At 41.7% G+C, this 11,082-nt stretch overlaps 2 protein-coding genes and 1 long non-coding RNA gene across 3 annotated transcripts; 1 reads left to right on the top strand and 2 right to left on the bottom strand.

The window, feature by feature from the left end:
- The first annotated feature begins 1,033 nt into the window (after positions 1 to 1,033).
- LOC113745665 (uncharacterized) lies at positions 1,034 to 2,128 on the top strand. The gene is made up of 2 exons (XR_003462305.1): positions 1,034 to 1,359; positions 1,625 to 2,128. It is a non-coding gene; the product is annotated as an uncharacterized LOC113745665 (long non-coding RNA).
- Positions 2,129 to 4,768: 2,640 nt separating this feature from the next.
- vent (ventral expressed homeobox) lies at positions 4,769 to 5,819 on the bottom strand. Its single transcript, XM_019274588.2, has 3 exons — positions 5,627 to 5,819; positions 5,330 to 5,532; positions 4,769 to 5,225 (listed from the first exon to the last, which is right to left on the bottom strand). Exons 1-3 carry the CDS (start codon positions 5,757 to 5,759, stop codon positions 4,968 to 4,970), a joined length of 594 nt encoding a protein of 197 aa, XP_019130133.1. The 5' UTR covers positions 5,760 to 5,819; the 3' UTR covers positions 4,769 to 4,967.
- Positions 5,820 to 7,345: 1,526 nt separating this feature from the next.
- On the bottom strand, positions 7,346 to 8,838 carry vox (ventral homeobox). Its single transcript, XM_027278041.1, has 3 exons — positions 8,122 to 8,838; positions 7,801 to 8,033; positions 7,346 to 7,688 (listed from the first exon to the last, which is right to left on the bottom strand). The coding sequence occupies exons 1-3, from the start codon at positions 8,384 to 8,386 to the stop codon at positions 7,434 to 7,436; spliced, it is 753 nt and encodes a 250-aa protein (XP_027133842.1). The 5' UTR covers positions 8,387 to 8,838; the 3' UTR covers positions 7,346 to 7,433.
- Positions 8,839 to 11,082: the final 2,244 nt, after the last annotated feature.

Genomic DNA, 11,082 nt, shown 5'->3' with positions numbered 1-11,082 from the left:
CACATGAATAAAAACCAAGTCTGTAATACAGTATATGTTTTACAACCTGCAAAGGAGGCAAAAAATAAAGAAAACCATTTAAAAATATTTTTCCAGTCTACAGCACAATGCATAAAGTCCTGACAACACGTGTTTAATGTATAATTACAGTCCTGGAAAAATTAAAATACACTAGTTGAACAGTCTGGCCTACTTTTCCAGGCTTCAAAGACAACGTTGAACACATCAAAACTCAACAACTGTTCAAAAGTTGTATCATCTGGTACACCAGAATATTTCAGAGTTGTCACCCCTTTTCAGAGAAAACACTTTTAGATCAACAAGTATGAGTGACATAAAAGAAGACTGTGACTTACTTTCCATCATTCCTAAATCAGACAGCACAGTGCAAACCAATGAAACCATCTCCAGATTCAGAATCATACTTGGTTTATGTGCATATATGCCCTTCAATTGATATCACATCTTCATCCTACATGGGTGAAGTTCACGTTTACAGATAATGAAGTAAAACATGTGCATATGGACCAAAACTCAACACCCAGATATAGAAAAGATTTCATTATTACACAACTCTCTTGCTCATCATCAGCGTTTTTAATAGACACCCAGAGATTTGCTACAGCGTGGTGTGAGATGACCTCAACTGAGCCACCACGATCATCTAAGATAGATCTACCTTCACTAAACCCTGTGATGTATGACTGCTGCTCCTAATGGTGCAAACTCAGAGGTTCAGAGAAAAGAGCACAGTTTCATCTTCGGCTGGTTGCACTGGCCTTGACATGCCATAACACTCCCTACACAACACAGCCTGCGTGTGTGCGCGTATGTGTGTGTGTCAGTGTCTCACTTCAGCACACCCAGAGAGTCCTTGTCTGGAGACCTTGAGTGTTAAAAAGCAATGGGGCCCCTCTTCTGGGAGAGAAAAGGGGAGTAAAAAAAACCCTGAACAGATAAGAAACTTTTCCACCGGCAGGAACGAGCCGTCCTGAATGTTTTCCCTTTTTCCACGCTCTGCCTCTGACATCTACAGCGTGTGTCAGATAGCAGATAATAACTGTAACAAGTTCACTGTTAACTGGAGGCGATTTGGACATAATAGACAATGAACTTTGCGTAGGCATCCGAGCTATGTGTATCACTGTAGTGTACAGTTTTTTTAAATTTCTTTCAGACTCCATCTGTGGTGTCCACAGGTGTGTCGCCATGGCTTGAAACCAAGAGGGAAGATAAGTGCTGAGTGAGCACACACAACAGCTACTTTGTCTTTCTCAAACATCTTCAAGGTCCCTGAGGAGGGATAAATGGCCAAGAGGAGGTGCCTTCCCAGGAGAGACTCATCTGGAGTGGTACAGGGTAAGTCCTCTTCACGCTTCATTCATTTTAGAGACGGATTTCTCTAATTTCTTAAAATAATTGTTGGAAAAATAGAAAAATGTTATCTCAACATTTCCCTTTGTGTTGCTTTCGTAAAGATAGAATATGCATTTTTGTTTCATTTTTAGTTTCAGCAGCCACTGTTTCAGCAGCCACTGTCTGCTGTCTGAGAATATATGAGTTATTACTTCTGTTATTCATGCATTCATGCAACTGACGAGCTCTTCTCATCTCTGCCCTCCAGGCTCCAGCATGCGGCGGCAGAGCAGCAGGGCTCGTTGCACTCGCTGTTCCTTTTTCCTATGCATATACCTTTTTCATATGTAACTTTAAAGAGGCATAGGGCATGGGAAAATGGGGCTGCAGAGGTATTCCACGGGGCAGACAGCCGTTTCATCATCCTCTCTGCATGACAGCTGACCTCAAAGTGCACACACACACACACAACATACTCTCTCTCACACACACACCAGGGTCCAGCCTGCCATGGACTTACTGTACGGAGGAAAACTACAAAGTGTAAATCCTGACACATTGAGCGCGGGTGATTTTTGTGTCTCTGTGATTCATTTTTATGTAATATCATAACTCAGATTTCATCATGTTCATCCGTGATGGCATTGCGTGTGTGGAGTGTATTTCTGCTACTTCATTGTTCATTTGAAACACGTGTTTGCTTCTGAATCATTTGTTTGCTGATGTTTTTAAATAAAGAAATGATGACATTAAATACTGGATTTGACATTCATGCTTATGTTTATGCTAATGATTTACAATTCATAAAAGACTTAGGGTGGTGATACACTAGGCAATTTTTTGGGCAACTCTGATGGGCAACAGTGTCCAACAAATTGCCTCAGTATTGCTGCTTTAACCCCATAAAAACAAGACATTGTTAACAGACTCTACAAATGGATTCTCCTTTTTCTTTGCGCTAAAAGTGTTTTCATTGTACATTACCAAAACTGCCCAGTGTGTCACAGCTTTTATTTGCTCTTATATGTTTTTTCAAGCATAAGATGACATATATACAATTATATATACTATTATATACTTATACATATATTACAAAAGGTAGTGGTAGCAGTTCTGTAAATGAAAAGACCCAAAATATAAAAATGCTCACAAGTAGCACTCAAAATCCTATTTCAGTATTAGGAGCTAAACAATATTAAATGTCAAAGTACTTATTCTGCAGAAAATGATCCTTATGACTAATATATTATTACATATGACCTTATTAGCTTGTTGATGCATATGTGTGTATGTGTAACTGCTGTAACTGCTCAAGGTGGAGTGTATTTTAATTACTTAACAGACAGTTATCAAAGGTCAGGCCCCTTCAAAGGTTCACAAGAGAAATCAAAGATGATTAATAAGAGAGGAAGAAAAGAACGACTAAAAGCTTGTATTAATTTTCAGACTTTGGGGACAGGATCTTTGGTTTTATTGTGAAATATAATTTTACCTTTTTGGGCCTTTAACAATTATTGAAATTAAACCATGTGAGATTTTGCTGGTGCTGCTTTTGAGGGAGGCAAAGAGGTTCAACCTTAAGCAATGCATTGTATTATATGCAATAACCCACCATCACATGTTTTTTAATGTCAGGTTTTAACCTGCAAAGTAACATATAACTACGTCTGCCACGTAAATGCAGTTGAGTGAAAAGTACAATGTTTCCATCTAAAAATGTAGTGGAGTATAAAGTACATCACAGGGAAATACTCAGCCTGCTTAGTTACGTTCCATTCACTGACAATAAAAGCCATGCACTGTAAGTTTAATTGCATCACTACAATCATGAATAAATGCGTCTCTCTGTCTTTCTCTCACTGAACCTGTAAACAACCTTTGGCCTCTCCCCATCATCCAGCCTTGGCTCCAGTCTGTCTGCTGCCATCCAGCTGCAGTTTTAGAGAGACTGTTAGCACCTCTTCACCTAACCACTCACCTGATTCAAAGGGATCAGTGAAACTCTCATTGTCATTCAAGTCACTGATTTTTTTTTTGCCCTCTCACAATGGATCATTTATTGATGCTCATGTTGCCATTAGTGCCAGGAACCATCCCAGTTAGTGCTGGGGCCTTGCACCGTCTGGTAGTTTGTATAGAGCTGCATAAATGGATCTATGGTCTGGTAAGCCTTTAAATGAATAATGTTCTTCTCATTATGGGCGTTACTGATGCATGGAATTCAAACAGTCTCCTTTGGTAATTGTGCCTCCTGGTGGGAGGTGTCAGTATTTATTTTTAAATGTATATGCAGGAAGTAGTGAATAGCCCCAGCTCACTTTTGAATTATGTGAGTGCTGAACATAAAACCTGCCAAAGCAGCTCAGATCTGAATGAGGCAGCACATGCCAGTGTCAGATAATCTGCAGGGATGTTCTTCTGAATCAGAACTGCAAATCATAAGTGAACAAGGCACAACAGCTTTATGACAGAGAGACTCAATCAGTTACCTATTTAGCTGGTGCCACCTAATGACTCTAACGTGAGGCAATATACACCTTGGGCAGACTAGAGGGCGCCGATCCTGCGCGTCTCTCGAGTAAGTGCGAATAGTTCAATCTGGAGACAATAGAGCTCAATGGATCTCAATGATCTAGCAGTTACCTCCGCTTTGAAGTGCCTTTGAAGATGCAAATCTACAACGAGCACAGGGCGATCACAGCTTGGAGCCATGCCACTGGACGCCTAATGAAAATATTTGCCTGCAGCAGCCGGAGACAGCATCTTTTGAGCCGCTGGCCTGAAGGCCTGAAGATGCCCCAAACTGCGCATGGGCTTTCTTTTTGTACCATTTGTGCTTGTAGATAGCCTCATAAAAAGGTGACCCGATTGTAAGAGAACTCGCTTTTCTGTGATGCTGATGATCCTGCATGGCAACTATGAATGAATGTTTCTTCCAGGAAAGAGAGGGAGAGAGTGATAGACAGACAGAGAGAGAGAGAGAGAGAGAGAGAGAGCGGGAATAAAGCGCAACATGATCACAGTCTGGTGCAAACAGGAACACCAGACTGCACCGTTTGTTCCTTTTGTTACAGTTAACATCAATGTTGCAACAGATGGCAACAGAATGGATCTTTGAATTTATGGCTACAGAGATGTTTGAATACAGAGTCACTCATGTGTTTTCACTGACACTGTTGCCTCTAAAATCAAATGTTCCGATGAAATGTTCCGGTTTTAACTGTGTGATGGACGCTGTAAAACGACTGTAGGCTGTGTGAACTTCATAACTCTTCCAACTTCATAAGAAATGTTAGATGTTGTAAGAATGTTAGATGTAATGTTTGTTAAAATGTGCAGGCTGTAGATAAAATACGTAATATCCCAAGCAATTTTGACTGAAGTACAACAAAGCAAAAAAAGCCATTTGTATTATTTAATTCTTTTTTATTTGCGACATAAAAGATTTTCAGTAAGTATATTACATTACATTATTTAAACCATACATACAATATAGTGCTTCAGACATATAGTCTCAACTTTCAAACCCCTCTTTTAGAGAGAGAAATAGGGACACATCTAGATTCTAGACAAACATTTTTTTTTTTTTGTGAGGAAACAATGAGGAAAGGTCAGTAGAAGTGTGCAGACATGATGACAGGATGGTGGTGGGGGTGGTGCTGGTGCAGAGCAGCGGGCAGCGTTGTCCGGTGGAGCGGCTGCAGCTGCGGGTAGAAGCCGCCGCTCCTGGCGGGGAGCTGTCCACTCAGGACGGGGTGCTGAAACACCAGAGGAGGCAGCAGAGAGGCCGGGACAGACAGAAACTCAGGACGCAGATCCTGAACCTCCCGCTTCAGCTTCATTCTCCTGTTTTGAAACCACGTTTTCACCTGAAAAATACAAATGAAAGAATTATGAGTATGAATTATAATCACCGCTTTTACTGACACACACCAGGAGCTCACACTTTTTTTAAGCAGAGATTTAAACGGACCTGAGTTTCGGAGAGGTTCAGCTTCTCAGATATCTTCCTCCTCTGTGTGGCACCCAAATATTTGTGCTTGATGAACGTTTTCTCCAGTTTGTTGATCTGCTCGGAGGTGAATTTGGTCCTCATCCTTCGCTGCTGGCTGTTGGCTTCCCCCTCGCTGTCACCCCCCACCTCGCTCTCGGAGCCCGAAGTGTAACCGCAACTATCTGAAGGAAGAACAGAGCATTTAAGTCATTTAGTCAAAAATCAATACCTGCACAAAGAGCCGTTGATCTTAAGACAGTCTATCAGTGAACTTACTGTTTGGTGAGCTCGGAGAGTACTGGATTCTTGGTGTCTTTGTAAATTCCTCCATTTCTTTATGGATTTCTGAATGAAGAGTCATCTCCTCATAATAACTTTTGGAAAGCCATTCCACAGAGAAGTTTGCCATGCTGGAGTCAAGTAGAGGTCTTGAGGTATGTGTTGGTGTCTCTTGGGTGACGGGCCACTATATAGGAGGGACACACGTCTTTATTTGCATATGCAAAGAGCTCTCAACGGAACGATAGAAGCTTGATGGTCGTTGTAATTGAGGTTAATAGAGGCTGGGCTGTGGTTTTTCTCACGTTCATGGCTGGCTGAGATGCTCTGGCGCCAGTAAGTCTGAGTATCAGTTACCTGGCATTAATGATCTCTGCATAAAGTGAATCAGGGTCACATCCGCTATGAATACAGAATGTCAGACAGAACAATTAAAGGAGCATTTGCAGCGGGCTCATGGGTTCTAATCCTGCTCTATAGAGCGACACTGTGGATCAAACACTTTTCAAATCTCACATTTAAAAAACCCCTTTCCATCAAAATGTTCCGGCTGTCAAATCTGTGATTGAGTCTTGCAGTCCCAGACAGAAGCGCCCAGCTGTCTGAGCATCAAGCAACCTGCTGATTAAGCCTTTGTTATGGTGGGGCCGTGTGGGTGTGACTGCAGTCAGAAAGTGAGAAAGTCCCGTTTGATCTTTGTTGACTTGTTTGAATGAGACATTTGCTGACGGGGATCAGCTAACCTGTGGGACTCAAAGCAGGATCATACTTTGTATTATTTTACTCATTTTAAATGTAGCGTTTTACACATTCAAACAGATTGTCTGAATCAGTTATTTCCCCGCACTTCCATAAGCTGTATTTAAACTCTTAGAATAATGTCCTCAGCTAAACAATCCGCAAGTGAACTGATCTGCAGCTTCTTTGTACATAAATTAACTTTTAATTGTCTTTGAGTTGTCCTGAATCGAGTTTGCTATCTTCAAATCTCATCACTTAATCGGCTTTTAACTATAGGCCTCAGACTTCAAACAAGAGGTCAGATTCGATAGTCACACAAAACCCCAGACTCTCTGGAGCCAGGCCGGAGAGCTCCTGCTGTAAGTGTAAACTCATCAATGAGCGGCTTAATTAGGACTAATTGTCGACCATGATCTCCCCTGTTAAGTAGCGTTTGAAGTGCAGAGATAGGGACAAACAACGCATATGAAAGCAGAGCCTCAGGTGACAGGCAAGGCAGAAAAAAACAAAACCACAATGTCTGTATGAGCTCATCAGGAATTTGACATTGTTCCTGTATATGACTCTTTTTGGCTTTGTTGGACGTGCCACACGATGCGTAACCCTCACTGATTTAATTTAGCTTGATCTGTTTATATGATTGGTTTGAATGGTTTCATATCAGCTCAGTATTATGAGAGAATCAAAGCAGGAGATCCATACAATGAGCTCTGATAAGAAGATATAACCTTAATGGACAACTCCCATCTTTATCGGCTACCTCCTCCAACCTCGACATCAAAGACAGGATGATCTATTCATGTTAAACTAATCCCACAACAAAGATAATATCAGCTTTATCTCGAAATGTTGGCACTACAGTGGCTTAAATGTTGTTTATGCAAAGCAAAGAAAATACAGAGTCCAGTGCTGCATTATAGAAGATAAACTTTATTCAGTCATAAATACTTTTTTGTAAATTCTATACATTTTTATATAAAATATAATAAAAAATCACACATCTCTGGATTGCACTTCTTTTGGATTCTAAGTGTTTCAGTCGGAAAAGTCTCTAGTTGACAGTTCAATAGAAATGTTGGCTGTGGATCATGTGACGAGGAGGGCACATCTGCTGCTGCTGCTGCTGGAGGACCAGCTGCGGAACGGAGATCGGGTAAAAGGCCCGGCCGGTCGCCGGGTAATGGGGTCGCTGTCCGGCCATGCTGTGGTACTGAACCGGGGCCAGAGGTTGGAACATCACCGGTGGGACTTGAGGAGCGAGGTAGTCCTGCACCTCCCGTTTAAGTTTCATCCTCCTGTTCTGAAACCAGGTCCTCACCTGAGAGAAAGCAAAGAATAAACGTTAGTGTCAGAGTAAAGAGGCGCACAGTGGAGACTCATTCATCTCATGTTTTTGAAGTGGTCTGTTTGCACCGAAAGTCTTATCTCACCTGAGTTTCTGTGAGGTTGAGCTTCTGGGCTGTCTTCACTCTCTCTCCAGCGTCCAAGTACTTGTGCTTGTTGAAGATCTTTTCCAGTTTGTTGATCTGCTCTGTGGTGAACTTAGTGCGCACACGGCGCTGTGGTCCGTCTTTCTCCATCTCGCTTCCCTCGTCCACATAGAGACACTCAGAGGAAGCCGCCTCGCTCTCGTACCCGGAGGAATACCCGCTGATTTCTGAAACTGAAGAAAAGAAAAGCTCCGGTTAGACACCGCGTTTGCGTCAAGGCTGAATTGTTGGTTTGAAGTTCTCAGTTTTGGGTATACTTACTTGGTGAGGCGCAGCTTGTTGGATGCAGAGGTGAGCACAGGTTGGAGTCCTGCTGTCCGTTGCTCTCTGCGTGTTTAACAGGCGTTGATGCTTTGGGTTTTGGCTGCAGGTAACTCTTGCCAAAAGTCGGCGGGCGCGGCTGCACCATGCAGGGAATATGAGGTCTGCAGGTCGGCGTAGTATCCATGCCAGCTCCGTGGTCCTCGGTAGGCGCTGTGTCGTGATGGCTCTGGGCCAGCCAGTCCACAGAAAAGTATTTGACCATGTTCGCAGTGCTGCTCGGTGACCTGTAAATCCACCAAATGTCAGAGGGAATGTGTGGTTGCAGCTCCTGTCTACGGTCGGCTTTTATAAGGGCCCTGGCCCTTTGCTCTAATTTGCATATGTAGAGGTCCTTGTTAACGCCTGATCGATCCCGATGATTAGGGGTTAATAGCTCGTTATTGAAGTCTTTACATATCCTGTGAGTGTGTGAAGACCTGGCGCCACCGAGTCTGTGAGAACCCTCCTGAGCTCATACATTTGTCCGCCCCAGACTAAAAATGGGGGCCCTGCAGAAACAGCTGTATCTCCTGCAGAGGTGGAGACTTTCATGTCGCGGCTGCATACAGTAGCACTGGGGGAAAGGTGTCAAAATGACGAGTTCAGATTCTATTTTAAACAACAAGAGTTCATGTCTGATCTAATGTCAGTCTGCATGTAAGGGTCTCATTATATGAGGATCACAGACGGTGTTCTGTGTTTTATGACCTGAAGATGTCTTAAAACTTTACTTCAATTCACTTCGGCTTCACTACATTTCAGGAACTTGTCCTGACTTTTCCTGGATTAAGATGTCACACATAAAACATGAACTAATATGACACAAACTCAAATCTGTACACAAATCATTCAACATGGACCAACAACAACTTAAAGCACAGTTTACTCCTTGCCAATACGTCAATGTAAAATGTCAGTACTTGTGTAGTGTGTAATTTTACTTTTACAGTAAATGAATATATCTTTTCCACTCGTCTATCTCGTCTAGTTTCTTAATAATGCATAATGATCTAATAATGATCTACTAAAAGTCCAAACGGGACTCTGTCTGTGGTAAAGAATCATGGCTGATGATAACATTTAAGAAACATTTAAAGCAAGAAAACGGGCACTCATGAGAATCATATTCTTTGGTGCGTTACAGCCTCTCCAAATTTCACTTCAGTGAAAAACTGAATCACAGAGACTCACAAGTAAACCTCAATGGTTCGGTGTTGACATGTCTTCGAGACCCTGGTGAGTGCTGGCGCCAGCGTTTGGCACAGGCGCTTCAAACATTACAGATCAAAGGTATTACAGTAGCAACACAATTACTGCTGATTGTCGAGCCGTTCAAATGTAAATATGTTAAAACAAGCTGCGAGGAAACTGGTGGACCCCTGTGAGCGCAAACAAGCCCATAGAAAGGCGAGGTAATCCTTAAATACTAAAGTCTGCTCAGATTAATACAAATCAGTTAAATAGTTCGATATAAACTCACTGAGATGATTAAAATTAAGATTTATTTTTAATGAGGTTGGCTTTAAGTTTCCAGTCTTTAGCTGACAGTATCCCGTCACACAGCCCAACCTGAGGGATTTCTTTTGAGAGCTCTCCGCATGCAGCAGCTCAGGGACAATGGCACTAAACTGATCGTTTAGTTATATGACAAAGCAGATACGAGGCTGGGCCTAGTTGTCTCTTTTATCGGTGATCTGTCGCTGTGGAGGCAGGAGTCCCTTCAGCCTTTTGGGGCTCTTTATCTGTAAAGCTTTGAAGATGCGCCCTGATCCCGTTAGATAACAATAAAAAAGCGCCCGGGACGTCGCCTTCACACTGCGCCTATTTCCTCAGCTCTGCCTGCATGCATGTGCTCTGTCTGTCCCAGAGGGAAAGCTGCTACAAGTCACTGTATTCTAATTTTTACCTGGAATGACAGAGAGCCTGGATGAAGCAAAGCATCCTTTTGTGTTGTTTGGATGTGATATGGCAATCCTGTATCTTTTATAAAATCCAGTCAGTCCTTTGCTCAAATGAAAGTTTAAATACCACACTGTAAAAACACATACTAAGTAAAAGTCCTGCATTTATCATTATGCAAGTTTAATTGGCACAATGCTTTGCTCATTGGGCAGTAGAATGCTGCCTACCAGATAATTATTACAAATTATTTATTTTCATTAGTTATTTTATACCATACACAAACCTAAAAGCAGCATTCTAATGTGTTTAGCCAATTTAAGCACTGCAACTGATCCACTGTTGATTTTATGATAGAGCCATATATCGCAGTGCGTCCTTTATGACATGATTACAGGTTCTGGATGTAAGCTCTTCATCTGCAAAGTAACCACAGCTGTCTGTCAGATAAATGTTGAGGAGTAAAAAGTCCAAAAAATGAAATGAAAATACTGGACCCTCACCTCAGAAACATGCCTTCATCACTTTGCTACTTCATGACTTCATATTTTTTTGTGAGAATTGCTCACAAACATGATTCTGACCTGATGACATGTTTCAGTCTGCCACAGAAAACGATGCATTACTTCAGTTTGAGGTTTTTAGAGACTCCAGCTGTGACGAAATGGATTTTTATCTGTTCTGAGACTGAAGTTGGCAGTACAGTAAAGGTGAGGCAGCACAATGTCTCCAATCACAAATAAATCTATTGTATCTGACATTTCATTTGTATGAGATCTAAATAAACAACATAAAAGTTGGTGTAATGATGATACTTTATGGTCATTTTTATATTTAGTCCCTTCCATGAAATGTACAAGCCTAGTTATAATTAAAGGGAAGGGTTTAAATAAGGTCAGAAGGAACAAAACAAAAAGTATTTAAAAAAAACAAAAACATTTTGTAGTTATTAATATTGTTATTATTTTTACACATACAGCTGTGGAGTGGGTAAAAGTGATGAACAGTTCTTATGGTTTT

The sequence above is a fragment of the Larimichthys crocea genome, chromosome III (genome assembly GCF_000972845.2).
Source record: "Larimichthys crocea isolate SSNF chromosome III, L_crocea_2.0, whole genome shotgun sequence".
NCBI lineage: Eukaryota > Metazoa > Chordata > Actinopteri > Sciaenidae > Larimichthys > Larimichthys crocea.
Note: the sequence above shows the minus strand (reverse complement) of the source record. Positions and strands in the feature narration are given on the sequence as shown.

Coding starts and splice junctions, on each gene's coding strand:
- vox (XM_027278041.1), bottom strand. CDS start 8,386: ATGGTCAAATACTTTTCTGTGGACTGGCTGGCCCAGAGCCATCACGAC. Junction 8,034..8,121: donor AACAAGCTGCGCCTCACCAA/GTAAGTATACCC, acceptor TCTTTTCTTCAG/TTTCAGAAATCAGCGGGTAT. Junction 7,689..7,800: donor TCAACCTCACAGAAACTCAG/GTGAGATAAGAC, acceptor GCTTTCTCTCAG/GTGAGGACCTGGTTTCAGAA.
- vent (XM_019274588.2), bottom strand. CDS start 5,759: ATGGCAAACTTCTCTGTGGAATGGCTTTCCAAAAGTTATTATGAGGAG. Junction 5,533..5,626: donor CTCTCCGAGCTCACCAAACA/GTAAGTTCACTG, acceptor TTCTTCCTTCAG/ATAGTTGCGGTTACACTTCG. Junction 5,226..5,329: donor TGAACCTCTCCGAAACTCAG/GTCCGTTTAAAT, acceptor TGTATTTTTCAG/GTGAAAACGTGGTTTCAAAA.